This window comes from Tamandua tetradactyla, chromosome 16, assembly GCF_023851605.1.
Source record: "Tamandua tetradactyla isolate mTamTet1 chromosome 16, mTamTet1.pri, whole genome shotgun sequence".
NCBI classification, from domain to species: domain Eukaryota; kingdom Metazoa; phylum Chordata; class Mammalia; order Pilosa; family Myrmecophagidae; genus Tamandua; species Tamandua tetradactyla.
Genome location: NC_135342.1, coordinates 76287217 through 76305664, shown reverse-complemented (window position 1 = coordinate 76305664; position 18448 = coordinate 76287217). Strand labels below are relative to the sequence as shown.

The following is an 18448-nucleotide window of genomic DNA, read 5'->3' as shown; positions in this document are numbered from 1 at the left end:
GAGCTGCGGGGAGAGAGGCAGGGAAGGGGCTCCAGGGCTGGGAGGCTGAAGGTGAGCCCCCAGGCCCCATCTCGGTGGCACTGGGACCTTAGGCAACAGGGGAGGGGTGACTGCATGTGGACACCCCGACCATCTATCTGAGCTCCAGCCCTTAAGACACGGTACTATCAGGAGGGAACAGATTGGGAGGAATCTTATGTAGATGTTTTATTTATACGCTGTCTTATTGCAACTTGCAGCTGATTCTATAGCAGCGTTTTCCGACCTTATTGCCTCCCTAAGAAGGCTTTTTAAACCCTTTATTCCCCTTAATTGCTCTCCCGTCCTCCTGGAAATAAAATACTAATATGATTTCATTGGGTAGGGTCAAACTTTGCAGGACCACTTAACATTGTAATATCTAAGAATTCTGGGGGAACCCCAAGAACCAGTTTTGGCCCCCTCGGGGATGCTATCACCACAGTTGCAAATGCATGTCCCGAAGATGTCAGCGCTGCAGCGTGAAAATGAAAATAATGAGAACACAGGATTGAGGGAGTGACATTCTTTACAATTAAAAAAGTGTTTTATGCATGTGAACTGCCATGGAAATATATATCGGTGTGGTGGAGAAAATGACAAAATCAGCATATAAAAAATTAAAAAATTCAAGCTGAGCTTGTGGGAATTTTAAATGACCTTAATCTTGACATCCTGTTTTTGTCAGCTGGAGATAAATGAAAAGAAAAGAAGAGGAAATAAAAGAAAAGACAAAGACCCAAAATGTTTGTAAATACAGAGGGAGAAGAGTTTGTCAGGAGAAGCGGAAAGTCAGCTTCTGAGAGCGAGGAGTCCAGGGTTCAGATATGGCCTGGCACAGCTTGATCAAGCAGAAGGTAGGACAGCCCTATAGATTTTGATTCATATCTGCTGCCATGGGCAAATCGCTTGACCTCTCTGGGCCTTGGTTTCCTCATTTGCTGATAGAAGAAGAAAAGGAAAGCACCTGGCCATGCCTGGCACATGGGAGGGTCTCAGGAAGTGCATCTGCTATTGAACATTTGCTGAAACAGTCCAGACCACAAAGCAAGTAAGTTACAGGACCAGAATTCAAACCCAGGCCTTGCAGATCGCTTGACTAGCCAGCAGTACCTCCAAAATACTTTACGTTTCTTGGCCATTTTTAAAGCAAAGAGCATGCCTCCTCAAATCTCACCCAGACTGGAGTGGCAAAGAATTCAATCAAACGCCGACATTGAGATATCACTGCCACCTGGTGGCAATGTACCTGAATCTGGTGGTGGTGGGGGCAATTGTTAAAGGGGAAAAACTGCCAGTGTCTCAAGTGAGTTTTAAAAACCAGCCAACACTTGTAACGTGAGAACAAAGATCACCATCCCAAATGCCGACACTCTGCCAGAGCCCGCCAGTTCCTTCCCACTCCCAGCTTGGACTTCCTAAGCTACTTATATATTTATATACTAATTTAACTGATCAAATTCAATAGCCATAAACAAACCCAACACCACCCTAAATGAGTGCAGCCATCCGGTCTTCATGAGAAACGCTGGAAACCCACATCTTCCCGGTTCTATACTTGTTCAATCAACCGTCTGAACCCAAGTGCAATCCTTGACATTTGAATTTGTACGTTTCAACCTTGAAATTTTTAAATTATCTTTCTAGCCAAAGTCTCCTGGGGGGTGGTTTGCTGTGCCCCCCACCTTAATCGGCACAGCTTACAGTTATTCACAAATTTCCCGAGCACTGCCTGCTCTGTGTTTCTTGAAGTCATTCAGAAAGAAACAAAATGCTGACCAGGAAGAGGTAAAAAGCAGAGCCTGGGCAGACATCACTGAAGACGCTGACCTTGACCACCTCTTAAATGAGGCAATTCCCCAACCTGTGTAGCAGGTAATAAGTCTCCAAGTACATTTCTGCCCCATCCCGAGCTTAAAAGGGGAAAAAACACAAGGTGATCACCGACTGATGGTTCACACATAAGACAGGCCTGGAAAGAGAAGGGGAGGTGCCTGTGAGAAGTCATTTCCCCTGGAAGTGAAATGGTCTCTTCTCTCAGGCAGTGTCCCCTGCCCACCGCTGTCCACTGTTTCCTTTCCTCCCTCTCAATGACACTGGCATTTAACGCTCAGGTGGCCCACGGTGGGTCTGGACACGTGCCCCACCTGCCCTGGGACACACCTGGGCCCAGGCACACCGAGAGCCAGACACCAGGAACAGGACGTTCTCCCTGCGGACTCAGGACCCCCCACTGCATCTGCTGACCCTGCAGACAGGCAGGGGCCACCCGGCCACCTCAGCTGCCACCTTGTACCTCTGACCACATTCAGACACCCAGAGGTGTTGGAAAGCTCTAGATTTGAACCCACCCTATGCGGGACCTTGGGCTCCAGCCCGGGCCTTGGCTTTCCCATCTGTGAAACAGGAGCCATGTGGCGAGGATGGAATGGACGCGATGAGCCTGGCAGAGTCCCTGGCACATGCCAGGAGCTCCGTAAAGGGCCTTCCCTTCACAGACCCGGCTTGGAGACTCACACTCTGCTTCTGAGACTCGGGCCCGCGGCCACAGAGCGAGGGGACCAGCAGCTGCCGGGGGAGAGGACCGGATGGCCCCTCCTTGGGGGTGGGCTGGAGTAGGAAAGAGGCTGCCTGGGGCTGCGTTTCTGCCACCCGCCCTGGCCGAGGGAGAGCCCCCGAGGCATGACGGGAACTCCGAGGCCTCCCCCGGGCCGTCCCGGCATCCCTCACGGTGGCACAGCTGCCTGGCCGCCCCTCCCCCGCCACCGCCGCGACAGCTCCGGGCATATGCCGGTCAGTCCAGCCACACCCTGCAGGCTCCGGGCGGCCACAGGCCTGCCTCGGCTTGTTCGGAGCTGAAAGAGCGGAAGGCGGAGGAGAGCGGGTGGCCGGGGCGCGGCAGCTGGCGCTCCACTCCCGGCCCCTGCGCTACAGCTTCCACTCCCCTTGCCCCGACGCAGAGGGCCGAGGGGCCCATCTCAGGAGGCCGGGCCCCCACGTCTTGGAAGCGGCCAGCAGAACACTAATTCCCTATACGGGCCCGCAGGCTCCGAACTACTCCATGTGGTGCTAGAGCCAGGAAATGAAGCCCGAGAACCAGATAACTGAAAGGAAGCACAACGACGTGAGCGGGTGTGCCCTGCCATCAGAAGTGACTTTCAACCCAGAACCCTGAGCCCCGGCAGAGCTGCCTCCTCTAGGCCCTCAGGTCTGCCCTTATCTGGAGAGCAAGTGGCTCGATGGCCCTTTGGGAGGCAGACACGCAGCTTTTTAGGGCTCACGAGCAAAGTCAGGGCCTGGTGGGGTCAGTCACTTCACCAAGGCAGGGAGAAAGGCAGATGGAGGGAGGCCGATGCTTTTATGGAGTGGGGCAAAGTTCTTCGGCTGACCACCTGGAAGGCAGGAGCACCCATCTCCCTGCCTCTGTGGAAGAGGACGGCTCCGTGCTAGCCCACGGCTGCCCAGGGCGGAGGCCGCCACCTCGGAGGAGCGGCTGAGTCGGGACTTACCTTCCACTGCAGAGAATGGAACCACTGGTCTCGTAGGTAGCTGTTGGCAGCCTGCAACGACAAGAACAGGACAGCGGGGTCCAGTCAGAGCATTTTACAGGCCAACATGGGGGCCCAGCCTGCTCTGGTAGATAGTGTCAACCCCGGAAGCTAATGAGCCTCCCGAGAGAGCTGCTGAGCTAGACACAGGCCGTGCAATACTGAAACAAGAGCAGTGACCAGGGGGGATTTTCTGGAAAATAAACCATAAACCATCCCCACCATTGTGGGCTCATTTTTCTGGGTACACGTGACCTCAGTCACTGCTGGTGGGAAGAGCTTAAGGTGTGCCCACATCCTGACTTGTTTGGGATCACAAGACGGTACTTGGGAAGTCCTTTCCACCAAATGCAACCACCCCTGGCAGCCAAGAGGGCCCAGCCCAGCCCTGCAAGGTGGGTTCTCTCCCTGCACCCATTTCACAGAAGAGAAACTGAGATCCCACGAGCTCACATCAGTAAGCGCAGGCAAACACAGGAAGCCTGGCCTCCACTCCACTCTCCTGCCAGCTGGAAGAAGCACCTAGCTTTGAACGTGGGCAGACCTGGGTTCAACATCACAGTGAGGGGAGCAAAACTATCTCGATTCACACCTCACCAAGAGTGCACATGACGTGAAGCCTTGGAGAATTCATCCTTGATTTTCTTATCTGTAAACTGGGGACAGCAGCCCTGACTGGAGAGCAAGCAGCTTGCAGGGCTGCTGTGAGAACATAGAGTGATTCTCAAAGGGCAACAAGAAACACTGTCTGGTGGCCGGTGGCCAAGCAAAAAAGTAGCCATTGTTTTGCCACCATCACCATTGTCACCATCGTCATTAATTACCCTCAAATAAAACATGGCTGGAGGAAGCCTCGGCCAGCTCTGGACAGACCGCCGCCGCCCCCACCCAGGGTTCCAGCTTCATGGAGCCCTCCGTGTGGACTGGGGCTCTGGTCCTTGCGAGAACCCCAAGAGGATGGCGCTGTTGTCATCACCATCCTCGTGGCACAGATGAGGACCTGAGAGGCACTAGGGATGGGGCCAGGAACGTTCCAGAATGCATGAGGTCTGAGCCACACTTAAATCACACTGTGTAGCTTTCCACTGGCCTCCCCCTCAAGGGCAGAAATGTCGCGTCCGTTCTCGGCCTGGTCCCACAGGGGACCCTGCTCCAGGGGACCCTGACTCTAACCACAGGGGGACTTGCTCTCCAAGCACGAATGTCCGTCCACCTCTGGCCCCCAACCCACAGACAAACGTGCACACGCACACAGGCCAGCAAGCCTGGGCAACTCGGGCTCACCCCCATTCAAGGAGATTGTCAGAGGCCTCCCGGGCCAGGGGCTGAGAAATTTCTGGGCTCAAGTAAATTAACCAGTTCAGTGCCGTGAGGCTCTCAGGGATGAGCCCAGAGACTCATTTCAAACCCTGAGCGGATGCACAGCGGACACATGGAGGCGAGGGTGAGTTCTAGTCTCCATCCTGAGTGCCAACTAAGCAGAGAGAAATTCCTGGTGAGACACAGAGTGACCGGTAATGGCTGAGACAGACAGACAGGGTCAAGTTCTTACTCTGCTATGGTCTCAGAGCGTGACCTGGAGCCAATCGCTTAACGACGCCGTCGGTGACACCAAGTGGGGCCACGAAGGCTGAAGAGGAGTTTGCCAAGGGAGACGATATGCCCTGAGGAGTGTGTTGCTGTACCACTTGCTTTCTACACTGATCTAGTTCTTTGGTCTTGTGACAATTCTTGCTCATTAGGATGACAAAATACCCCCCATACTTGGGATGCGGTATGCAAAGAATCCAATGGCTGAACTGAGATAATCCGAGTGGGGTGCTGACCAAACCCAGAGCTGGGCACAGGCAAGACACCCTAAGACAGGAGCTCACAGCATCTCAGCAGTCTTGGCCAGCAGTGTGCTGATGAATACTTAACAAGCTCCTAGAATAAAAAAGCCTCAGGCTGTAGCATTTGCCAGATTTCCATGATGTGCACATTCTCACCTCAGCTGGTTCCTCCCTGCCACGGGAGTGACAGTAAATCAGAGTTGGAAAGAGGTGCTGGAAGCCACTCCTGCCCACCCCTGGCCCACAACCACTTCTGACACCAAGATGGCCAGAGAGATGGGGAGCTGGGGCAGGCAGAGTACCACCCCCTCAAACACATGCGTGTCCTAATCCTGTGACCAGGTGACCTGACACAGCAAAAGGGGCCTAGCAGATGTGACTAAGAACCCAGAGATGAGAGATTAGCCCAGACTGTCTGGGTGGGAGGAGGTAATCACCGGGGTCTTGAGAAGAGAGAAGCAGAAGAGTCAGAGTCAGGGACCAAAGCAGAGGTTGGATGATGGAGCCACAAGCCAATGAAATGTGGGCAGCCTCAGGAAGCAGGAACGGCAAGGAAATGGATTCTCCGCTAAGGTTTCCAGAAAAAACCAGCCCCACCGACACCCTGACTTTAGTCCTGTGAGATTCGTGCTTTGGCTCTAGCGCTTTGTGCTGCTTTAAGTCACCAAGTCCGTGCTGACCTGCCCCCGCAGCACAGCCGTGAGGACAGGTGGCTCAGCACTGCAGAGGGCTGTCCACTGGCTCTGCAGGCCCACAGCGAGGCCAGGCACTGCCTGGCCCTGTCACTGGCTGGGCCCAAATGAAGACTGAAGAGTGACAAGAGCAGAGGGAGCCGTGAAGGATGGGGAGAGGCACGCCTGCCTCCTTCTTCTGGGCCCCTGGCCCTGACCCCGGGAATGCTCCTGTGTGCAACTGCTCCAGGGAAGAAGCGTACACATTCTGTCCCCCACTGTCCCCAGGACCCAGCGAAGGGATCGCTGAGTGGGCTCCGGGCTCCTGGGGAGCAGGGTCTTGTTTCTAGATCCGCTGCTCTGATGAGCCGATTTTTCTCTTTCGTGGTTGGCATCAATCTCAACACATTCTGAGCACTTACTGTGCCCAGATCCTAACCAAGGTGTTATGGGAGACAAAAAAACATATCTAAAGATAAATAAGGCCTGTTGCTTGCCCAACAGATCCAACTTTAACCCCTTTCATAATCAGTTCTGTGCTGGAGCCAGCATGAATTGGTTCACAAGAAAAATCTGTGCTCATCTCTTTCCAACTCTGAATTCGGTGGTGTCAAGTCAGTAGCTGGAAACTGGTTATAATAAGAGTATTTACACCACAAAAACCGGCAAATGCTACCACTCAGGGCTCTCTCTTCCTTGGAGAGCCAGCTGTTACAAATTCACTGGCACCCCACTGTTTAATGATACTTTCCCACTGTGTGCTCTTAGACTGGCCATTTAACTTCTTTGAGCATCTTTTTCCTCACCTACAAAATGGGAATTACAAAAATACCTACACCAATAGGGTTTCTGGGTTAAATTAGTTAACATATGTAAAGATTTATATGTTTGCCACTTCATACGCTCTTATTATTTGATATTGCATTAGTTTTCTATTGTGACTATAACAAATTGCCACATATTTATGGGCTTAAAACAACACATTTATTATCTTATAATTCTGGAAGCAGAAGTGTGAAATGGGTTAAATCAAGGTGTTTCTTCTGGAGGCTCTAGGGAGAACTGGTTTCCTTGCCTGCTGCAGCTTCTAGATGCCACTCACATTCCTTGGTTCAAGGCCCCTCCTTCATCTTCAAAGCCAGCAGTCTAGCATCCCCCGAGCTTTCTCCCACTCTGAGCTCTGCTTGGTCCTCACACTCCTCTGACTCTGATACTCCCGCCTCCCTCTTAGTAAGGACCTTGCAATGACCTTGGACCCACAGTTAACACAGGATAATCTCCTACCCCAAGATCCTGATCTTGGCCTCTGCTGCAAAGCCCCTTTTGTCAAGTCAGGTAACAGAGTCGCAGGTTTCAGGGATGACAATGTGGATGTCTTGGGGTGTGTGTGTGTGTGTATGAGTGTGTATGGGGGGTGGGGATGGGGTGGTTCTGCCCACCGCAGATATTACTGCTCTTATTATCAGTTAGGATGGAGCTAAGCGCACCTGTCATGTACAGTATGACCTGAGATAATGTGCCAGATATGTGAATAGAGGGTACACACCAGATGCTCAATAAATGTCCAGGAAATACGAAACAGTAGCAGCAGCTAACATTTTCCCTAGGGCTCCCTATGTTTCGGGCATCGTACACTATCACAACGGCCCTCCCAACAGCCTTCGAAGCTAGCTATTATTATTACTCACCCAACTTATAGATGAGGAAACCGAGGCTTAGAGAGACGGCGCTCTCCACCAGCTCCATGAAACTGGGTGAGGTACTTAAACCCTTCTAAGCCTCGGTTCCTCATCTGGAAATGGAAAGCATCACTCCTGCCCCATGTTTAGTTGTGAGAAGGAAGTGTGACAACACATGGAAGCATGCACCCCCAGGCCAAGCCCTGTGAAAAAAATGCATCTGCCCGTTTTGTGCTTTGAAAGACAGCATCCACTGTTGTCCCACCCTCTGGTCCCTGCAGCCTTCAGCAGCTTTTCCAGGAACGGCCAGAGATGGGGGAAGGCGTGTCCACAGGTTCTGATCCCTCCAAGAGCTGAAGGCTGCCCTCCTCTCCTCCTCTCCTCCCCACCTCTGGGCTCAGCCTGGGCCTCTGGGTTTCTGTGGAGGCTCCTGCCAGGCACTGAGTTCTTGTCAGCACAGACCTGTCTACCTGGAGATTCTAGGCACCCTCCAGGGGTAGTGCCCGTTGGGCTGTGGGAGAGGGGATGCTGCCAGCTTGCCATAGAGGGTCCAAGGCCTCAAACGATGGCTAGATTTTCCTGGTCCTGGTGAGCCTGACATGTCCCAAACTATCTGTATGGGGGACCTCTCACTGCAAACTGCAAGGCTCTGCCTTGCCCAGCCCCTCGCCTGCCTGTGACTCTGCTTCCCTCCTTCCTCATAAGCCTCAGTCCTGCTGAACATCTCCTATTTCCTCACCAATTCCCTGCTCTCTCCTCCGGCTCTCACACATAGTGTACTCTTCACCAAGAATGTGCCACCTGCACCCTATCTCCCTCCATTGCCTGGTGACCTCTATTTACTCTTCCGATCTCACTGGAAACACCCTTTCTCCAGAAGACCTTTCTTTCTGTGGCTTTCTCTCTTTCCAACAGGGGCCAAATCAGGTGCCCCTGCTAGTGTTTCACAGCAGTGGGCACCGCACCATCACAATGTCCTGGAATCACCTGCTTGGTGTCCCTCTTCCCCTCTAGGCTGTGGGTGCTCTGAGGTCAGAGACTATATCTGACTTATGCACTACTGTGAACACAGAAAACAGAAAAATATGTCAGATGAGCAACTGATTCACTTGTTGAATGAGTAAATGAATGATTAGATGGATACATGCATAGGCGGATGCATGGGTGCATGGATGAAGCATTGCTACACCCATTCTACCCGCTGAAGAAACTTTCATGTCCAACAGAACTTCAAAAGAACTCTTCAGCCTTCATACTCTCTCTTGTATCCAGAGCCCTGTGTTGAACTGTGGCTCTGGAAATAATCATAGTGGTCTTTTCCTAAATGCTTATATGTGCCAAGCACCATGCTAAGCATTTTATATATAATATGTCTGATCTTCACAACGCCCAAGGAGATGGGCATCATGTGCCAAGTTCACAGTTACAGCAAATGAGGCCCAGGAGGTTCTTTCTGCTGCTCAGGGTGACAAGACTCGTGCGTGGCAGGGCTGGGATGGAACTCAGGTCCCTCTGACCCCATGGACTGCTCTTCCTGCTACCCAATCCTGGAGCAGGAGAGGGAGGCACTGAGCTCTTCTGGATTCCTGGAGTTAGGCTGGGAAACCTAAAAGCATTATTTCCCCACAGCAGCCCTGCTGGTGAAAGAGGGGAGGAAGGACTGCCACCCCACTGCGATTTCCAGGGAGGCCGCACCTCACAAACAAGGGGGTGGGCCACAGCTTCCCTCCAGGAGAGGGGGCGCTGCCACCCATCTGCTCACGACCACTTCCCTCTTAGACAGAGTCAGACAGGCTGTGACAAAGGTGGGCCATAAACTGCTCCTTCCTTGGGCTTGTTTAGTTTAGAATTTCTCCTAGTTTAGAAGGTCAGAGGCTGCTGGGAGACTCCCCGAATCCCAGCGTGGGCCTCTCTGAGGGCCTTCCAAGCAAAGGGGAAGAGGCTCCCCTGCTGTGCAGGCAGCTGGACCAGGCCAACCCAGCCCCTTAGGGTCCCCAGGCAGGGCTCAGATTCCCAAAGATCACCAAGAGCAGCAGAGACTTAACCCTGAGAAAGGACCCCTTGCCCCCACCATAAGCATCGGGCCGTGTGGCCGGCTCAGGCCTTCTGACTTCTCATAGAGACGAAAGGGCCCCGGGCCAGGCAAATTCTGCCTAATTTCCGCCTCCAAGGTTGCCAAATGCTCTCATTGTTGCATTGTCTCGAGAGGTGAGGAAAACAGCTCAGAGGGCACCGTGGGTGCCAGTTCCCAAGCTCTCCTTCTCCAGGCTGACTTCATAGGGGGGAAAAAAAACACCTGCTTCCCAAACCGGAAAGGGCTTTCTATACAGCTTCCAGTAAGAAGGGAACCCCACCCTGTCCCTGCTGCCAGTGTTTGGGGTAAACAGTTACCCTCTTAGTGGGGGACTTCTGCAATGTCGGTGGGAAGAGCCCACTTTCGAGAAGGAGTGCCTCCATGCTCCCGGCCTTGCCCGAAACTCTGTTTTAGGAGCAGTGGGATCTGTCCCTGTTTATGGATGGGTGACAGTTCTCAGAAGACGATCTGCCATCAGGCCCGCTGCCTCACCCCTGCAGTCAGGAAGGCAGGCCCAGGGGTGCTGGCGTCCTGCCCTGGCTGTATTTCTGGAGGTGGCCCCCTCAGTGCGACCTGAGCAGAACGGACAGGAAGGGAAGAAGGAAACCCAGTGCGTCCTCTTTGCAGCTGGGGATTCTATTGTCGCCACATTGGGGGAGCGCAGGTGGAACACAAAGCATCCAGAAACACAGTAGACGGACCCACGCTGAGAAGCTGGGTGCCTCCCTCTGGCAATTCAAACTGCTCAGTGCCTCTGAAGCTGGGGAGAAGGCACATGTGCCTAAAACTGTCTCCTACCCTTCCTCGAACATACATGGGCCAGCTCCCCGATGTCTAGGGAGACACTGATTCCAAGTCTAACAAAGCAGTCCCCAGGAAGAGAGAAGAGGGAGGAGTGGAGAGAACAGGGGAGAGACAGAGACAAAGGGAGGCAGCCATGCACAGAGAGAAAGGCGGGCAGGTGGAAAGTGTCATAGAAGCCTGGAAAAGACAACGAGAAAAAAAATCCCAGGGAGGCCTGGAGAGATACTGAGAGTGAAATACAGCAAGAGGTAAAGAGAGAAAAAGGAGGAGAAAGACACATGGAGGGAAAAAATTGTCAGGGAGACAGAGGACAACAGACAGACGGATACAGGGAAATGAAAGAGAGCAAGTCAGGAAAGGCTGCGGCAGGCTGGGATAGGGAAGGGACACCGGCCCCTGACGTCCCCAAGCAGAAAGGAGCTTGCAGCAGGATGGGATGCTATTAGGGTTTGCAGAGGTGCTGAAAGACTAAAGAATGCCCGGCGATGACAAGGTTATTGCCCCTGGGAGGGGGTCCAGTGCATGGAGTCTGAGGTCAAAACAAAAAGTTTCTAGGGTCCAGTGCCATCCCAAAGAACTTTCTGTAATGATGGAATGTTCCAGACCCGCACTGCCCAGTTCAAGCGCACCAGCGGCACCTGAGTTTCTAACTTGATTTGACAAATTAAGTTGAAATGTCAACAACCATATGGCCAGGGCCCCTGTCCTGGGCACCTGAACAGGGTGTCACCTGGCCGGAGGCACCCAGGTGAAGCTCTTCGAATCGTCCTTGCCACGGCACACCTGCTGCTTCTCGGCCCTCCCTACCCCAGAGCAGGGAAGCTCCATCCCCAGGGCTGCAGGGGCTACACTCTACGGCGCCGTGGTTCTGTGTCAGCGGGAATGAGGACAAGCCCACAGCCAGCTAAAGCCACATCCAGAGGAGCTCATGCTGAAGAAAGCCCTGCCCAGCACCTCACAGGCACCCCCTTAGGGGCTTGGGGTGTCCCCTGGACTCCCCATAGCCCCATGGACCTCCCAGCCCGGAAACTACCTCCAAGATGGGCTGGAGCCCATTTACATGAGCCAGCCACAGGCCCCCATGAATCCCTGGAGAGACTTCTTCAGGAGGTAGAGGGGAGGAGGGCGTACAGACCCGCAAAGCAGGAGCTGATCCGGGCCTGCCTCCCCTGGCCTGACGGAGCCGGCGTGGGCTGGGGTGGGGGCGCACCCACCTGGCTGCCCTGGGTGAGGGGGGCGGAAGGTGCAGCTGCCTGCGCGGCCGGAGCGGGGCGTCCAGCTCTGGGTGGAGGAGCAGCCTCCTCCTCCTCGTCCTCTCCTTCCTCCTCGTCCTCTCCTTCCTCCCTGTCCTCTCCTGCTCCAGCCTCTGGCTCCTGGAGGGGATGCTGGGGGCCCGCCCCCCGCAGAGGGAGCGCTGACGCGAGGCCTTGGCCGGACACAGCCCGGCGGGCGAATCATCACAGCTGGGCTCGTGGCCACCACCAGGGTTAAAGGGACATCCCAGGACCGGCATCGCCAGCAGTCTCACTGCCCTTCTGTCCCCAGGGTGGGGGGCACGGGGAGGAAGTCCTGCTGCTCTGGCCTTCCCTGGCCATAGGGTCTGCCCCTTCTGCTGGCAGAGCAGGAGACCTCCACAGCTGGGACAAAAAGCACTGGGGGGGGGGGTTACCTTCTCTTAATGCACTAGTTCAAGCATTTCCCTCCCTCCTGTCTCCCCCACTGCAGCTCTCTGCCACTCGCAGACCCAGCCTGACTCAGAGGTGATCCCTCTCAAGCACATGCTGACCCTGCTGCATCCCTGCTATCCCTTAAGAGCTTCCAATGGCTCCCTATTGCCCTCAGAATAAATACAGCACGTGGCTTGTTAATCTGACTAACAAGGCCAGGACCCCACAGCTCCAGACGCTTCCCACAAGGCCCTGTTGCCCACCTCACCCTCCCCTCCGGCCAGAGCAAACACCTCCCCCCACATGTTCACGGTCTGCACCCATCATTCCCTCTGCCCAGGCACACTCCTCCTCATCCCTCTGGACCCAGCTCTAATGTCACCGCCTGTGGGGAGCCTTCTCTGGCACCCCCAGGACAGATGAGTCACTCTCTCCTCTGGGTCCGTCCCTCTGGGCCAGGCCATCAGCTCAGCAGTCATTTGTTTATGGCTCTGTCTGTCTCCCGGGAGGGACAGGAGCTCTTCAGGGATGGGGCCACTGGCAGCTTTGCTCAGCAGAGAGGAACGCTGTGACGGTATGAAAATCATCCAATGGAACATTCTCAGGCTTCCCTCTCTCGCTTGCCATAGAATCCTGTTGTTGACCACCCAGTCTCCCACTCCCACTCCCCCAGTCACCCATGGAGGCCTGGGGCTACCACCCCCTCCACAGGCTTTGGGCTGAGTCCTCAAGCAGGCAAGTGGCGGGAGGGGCGGCTGTCAGGAGGGGCTGCGCTGCTCTCTGTAACAGAGGTGAGTGGAGGAAAGGACAGGCAGCGAGAGAAGCTTTGTTGGCTGGGGGGGAAGAGGGAAATGGTGAGGGAGATGGGGAAGGAAAGACAAACTTCGAGAGTGTGAGAGATTTAAGAAGAAAATAGCCTGGGGACAGGGTGGCTTTTGCAGCCCTCTGAGAGAGACGCGTATGGGCTTTTCCTAAATGGTGTTCAGCTGTTCAACACGGCCTGCCGAGCTCGATACGCCCCAGGAGCAGACTGCGGGGCTCTTAGCTCCAACGTGGAGACACAATCCACCGGCCACTTGAAGAGAGATGTTCAGAGAGCATCTCTGTGGGCTAAGAGAAGGGCTCCCTGGAGTGACAGGGTTAGAAAGAAAAAATAACTCTTAAAAGAAAGGTCAATGTCAACCTTCCTTCCACTGATGAGAATAAGTTTTTTCTAGAAGAGGAGCTTCTGCCTTGGCATCCTTGCCTGGAGTTTGGGGTGGATCCCACTGATGCTCCATCTAGCATGTCTTATGCATGTGCTTTGGTGGCCATTCATTTTTGCCTGCCACTACTCCTTCCTCAGTGGGCTTCTCCCTCCCCCCGCATGGTAGGGTTACCATGGGAGCACGCAGCATCCCATGGCAGGGGGACAGGGGTGCATGGGACTGCAGCAAAACCACTCAGGATCTTCCAAGAGATTTTATAAAAAGAAACCTCTGGGAAACAAGGCCCCATTTCTTTCAGGGCGTGGCTTGTGGCTGCCAGTGGCTCATTTTTCCACATGCAGGGAGAGACCCTGCATGTCAGTGAAGCTAATGCAAGGAAGCAGAGCCAAAGACGAGTATTAATGACATAATTTGGCCCATGGATCCAGCTATGCCTGAAATTCTCTCTTGGACTTCCAAGTTACTTTAATACAGTTGCAGCATTAAATTCTCCTTTTGTCACAATTGTGCTTTTGTCATTTCCAACCATGAGCATTTTTCTGAGGAAAGAGCGCACACTTCCATGGGAGTCTAAAAAAACTAGATAAAAAGAAGAAGCCCCCTCACTTAAAGTATAGCAAAAGGTAGCATCTGTGGCTCATTTTCTTTTCACAGGCTTCTAAGGCCTAACAACCAATCTGCGTGCCTCAGTTTCCCCATCTGTACGATGGAAATCAAGTTCTGTTAGGAGAAACCAGTAAAGCTCATTAGGAGAAAAGGCTAACAAGCAAAGCTCCAAGACTGTGCCCAGTATGCAGTAGGAGCTCAATCCATGTGCATACCCCACCCCACCCTCTCATGAGTCCCAGTTTACACCTCTGATATACTTGAAGGGGAAAAAAACCCTAAGTTAAACAGCCTTTCCCCCTGGTAGTTAGTTGTCTCTCTCCAAGGGAAAAGTGGAGGGCGAGAGTGGGCATGAGGGAGAAGAAACTGCTTACTCATGTTTATTTATCCTACCTGCAGTAGGACAGTTCCCCCAGGAATTGTGAGCTGTAAACAGTACTTCGGGGCGTTCTCCCAGGACAGCAGCTGAACGTCTTCAATAGCACTGTAGGACACTGAGTTTTCCATGTACCCAGTTGGCTGTAGCAAAAAGAAAGAGAAAACACATGCATTGGTTACAAGATCAAGTATAACATCCAGCCCTCAGAAAAAGGTTCCTGAAAACATCCCCACCCTGGTGACAAGCAAACCGAGGTGGCACAGATATTAGGCAACTTTGGGGACCAAAGGAAACCCTGTCTTTCCCTGCTGGTGGCATCCAGCTGAGAGGGGCAACTGGCACGGTGGAAATCCATACTCGATGTTTGGGTGTGCAGACTCGGGCCTAACTGGGGAGCCCCTGAGGCCATCACTGTGCACAGTTCATCTCGGCATCGGCAGGGTCTGCACAGGATGGAGTCTGGGTCCCTCCAACCTGTACCGTCTCCCAGCCACCATCACCTCCGGCACAGAAGACCCAACGGCGGCCCCACAGGCTTCACTGCCTTCCCTCTCCAGTACCGTTCTGCTCTTTTCCACTCAATCTCCAGGGCAACGTTCGAAGACGGCAACTCCCCTGGTCAACATCCTTCACTGGCTCCCAGCACCCCAACAATACAATCCATGTTCCTGTTCCCGAGCCGCAGACCCCGGGACGCCCCTTCTCACACCCCTACCCCAGCTGTCTCCTCGGCAACTCTCTAGGCTTCAGCTCAACAGAACTTTTGGGGGACCCCCACTCTCTTGCAGACCCCATCACACATGCTTATCTCCACCCTATCTCACCATTTGTAGACTCATATTGTATAATTCTCTGTTTAATGTCTGCCTCCCTGGCTGGACTGCAAGCTCTGGCAGATGGCAAGGGCTCAGCAATATGTGTTGAAAGAGAGAATGACAGCAGCTATTATTGGCTGATGCTGTGGGTGGGGCTGGGGCAACACAAATTCACGGCCACTCATTGCTTGCTGAGTCTCAGTGCCCTGGAGAGAAGGTTCCAGGAGCCAGGGGGGCACGCTGGCCACCAGTCTAGGGTGCTGTTCTCGTTAGGTGGCCCCAAAAGCTGGAGATCAGGAGAAGCAGAGACAAGTGGAGCAGAGCCAAGAAGAGGCAAGACAGGCCCCTCCCCCACGCTCCCAGGTTCCCAGCACCCACCCAGGCACTTGGCAGGCAGGGTCTTACTCCATCCCCAAAACCCTCCTGTGACCAGCCCAGTGCACAGATGAGGCTGCTGAGGTCCAGGAGGTCATGTGACTTGTCCAAGGTCCCCCTGATGGGGCGCGGCCAGGACTGAGTTCAGGCCCTGCTGGAAGCAATGGGGGAACGCAATTCAAAGAACGTGGACCAGCAAGCTAACTCTCCCGTCAGGGTCTAGGGCCACAGCCATGGCTTTCTTTCACTTTTTTTTTTAACTTTTAATTTTGAAACAATTCCAAATTTATAGAACAGTTGTAAAAGTAATGCCTCCATTGCTTTTTAAAAAAATTTCCATCATGCGTGCCAAAGTTGAGATATGGGAGGCGAGGTTGACGACTGGGGCTGCCTCGACTTCCCTGACATGATCAGCCCCCAGGTTCTGGAAGTAAGCGCGTGGGGGGGGTGTCTCATTCATTCATTCGCTTCCAACAGATATTTATCATGCATCTATTGAGTTCCGGGCCCCATGTAGGGTGCTGGGGATGCAGCAGGGAACACGGCAGGCGACATCCTTCCCTCCTTGAGCCAGCAGGGCACATAAACAAACATTGCACCTAGAGAAATAAACAACCGCGGAACGGTCGGAGTAGCCTTAGAAGAGATGGCGGGTGGTGGCTGTTCAGATGGCTGGGGCCACGGCAGGGTGACTGAGGGGACGGGCAGGCCAGGGCATGACGGCGGGCACGGGCTGGGGCCGGTGGGCAGTGACACGGGGTGATGGGCGGGGCCACATCCCGGGGCCGGGTGTCACCCCCAGAGGACGGAGCCATTGTGGGGCTTTTCGGTAAGTTTACCGGCCTCACTGGGTCTGCGCGTGGAGGACAGACAGACCCGGGGGGAGAGGGCGGACGCGGGAGTAGCTCCCCCACGGGTCCCAGCAGGTGACACTGGGCTGCGGACCCAGTGGGCGCAGGGAGGAGGGAGCCGAATGAATCCTGCCCGTCTCCCTGCCCAGTTCAGCCCAGCCCCCAGGCCACCAGCCCAGTGTGGCCTCAGTGTCCCCACCAGGATGGCTCTCTTGATGTCAGCCCCTCCCCGAGTCAGCCAGTGGGGCTCCCCTTCCCCGTTCTGCCCTGCTCCGTGCCCCCTGTGCTGTTATGTTCTCAATCTTCAGCAATAAACGACTCAGCCCTAACAGGACATCTTGTCCTGGGCAGCATCAGGGAAATCAGCAGTCTGAGGGGCTGGAGGGCTGGGCTCAGTGTTCATCCTGACCTATGGTCAAGTCTTGATTTGCATCTGTAACTTATTGTCTCTCTCCCCTTGCTTAGGCGGCAGCACCGCAGCGGTAGCAGTTTTCGCCCTGCTTTGTTCCAAGCACCAAAAGATGCCTAGTACTTAAGAGGTACTTATTTTCTTAATGAATGAATGAATATTTTACTAAAATATAAAAAGGTTCGCCTGTGTCCTACCTATGATCGCTACCCATAGTGCACTTGGGAAGATGCTGTCTGTCCTTTGGAGGCAGTGCGCCTGCCGCAGGCCGCTGGGTAGCCCAGTGCCCCTTCTTTGCTGGGCCCCATCTACCTCCCTTCCTCTTACAGGTCCCATCATCCTCCGAGCCCCAGCCTCCCCGAACCCCCGATGCACACGAAGGCCGGAGGAACGGGCTGCGATGTGGTCATCCGAAGCATCTGGAAAATCACTGAGCTGCACCAAGCGGTACAGAGAAATGAAAACCCTGTCCCAAAGCCCCGGCCAGCGCAAGCGCGAGCGCAGCCACAGACAGCAGGGCTGTGTCGTGACCACGAAGCAAGGAACGTGATTACTCAAACCTGACGAGTGACCAGCCTTGTTCCTTTAGAACCACGCCGTGTGCACATAAGTAGGAACCCTGAGGCTGCTAGCTCCCACCACAGCCCCCCCGCCCCCCGACACCTGCATCCCGACGGGCCCTGCCTCCCCAGCGGCCCAGCCCATGGCGACACACGGTGACAGCGACATGCAAGGGGACGGCGACACGGCAGACGTTAGTGAGTCATATGGTTTGCGACACGGGCTTCCTCTTCTTCGTGACCCTGATTTCCCACCTCTGCTTTAGCTTTCTTAGCATGGCCTTAATCATAAGTTGCAACAAAGGCGTTCTGGAGTTGGGCATAAATAAATCTATACAGTTTTCTAAAAGCAGATGCATTCCTTTTCCACTATTTGAAGCCCTGCTGGCGAAAAGCAGAGTTTCCTGAATGAATGAGACCTGAACTTGCACCACTTTACTGTGTAAGGATGCAAATTACTGCACCTCTCTGAGCCTGTCTCTCCAGCAGTCAAATGAGAGAAAGGATTATCAGAGCGTTAAAGAAGCACCTGTCTGTCAGGGGCTTAGCACAACATCCGGGACATATGAAGAGCTCAATAAAAATGACCTGTTTGAGAAAGACCCCGTCGCTCTGTGGTCTTCCTCTCCTAAATCCATAACCCAAGTTTAACCATGAGAAAACACCAGGCAAACCCCGAAGGAGGTGCAGCCCACCGAACACCTCACCAGCACTGCGTAGCACTGCCAGGGCCACCAAATGCAAGGGATGCCTGAGAAACTGTCCCAGCCAAGAGAAACCGAAGGGGACCTGAGGACTGAAGGTAATCTGGGATTCCGGAAGAGAAAACGACATCAGGTCGAAAAAAGGAAATCCAAGTCAAGAATGGTCTTTACTAATAATGCGTCAACACTGGTTCATCAGCTGTGACAAACGCATCATTACACAACAGGGGAACCCACCCGTGGGGTAT

The 18448-nt window shown here is 54.0% G+C and overlaps 1 protein-coding gene across 3 annotated transcripts in view; it reads right to left on the bottom strand.

Annotated features, from left to right (window-relative positions):
- The window catches only part of CMIP (c-Maf inducing protein), a 229176-nt gene that overhangs the window by 74507 nt on the left and 136221 nt on the right, over window positions 1-18448 (bottom strand). For 2 of the 3 annotated variants that reach the window (XM_077133124.1, XM_077133125.1), the window contains exons 2-3: window positions 14501-14626; window positions 3528-3578 (exon numbers count right to left, since the gene is read on the bottom strand). In XM_077133124.1, the coding sequence (XP_076989239.1) occupies window positions 3528-3578; window positions 14501-14626 (177 nt within the window). Of the gene's footprint in view, window positions 1-3527; window positions 3579-14500; window positions 14627-15310; window positions 15390-18448 lie in introns of those variants that run through there. The other variant, XM_077133128.1, reaches the window with a different exon arrangement.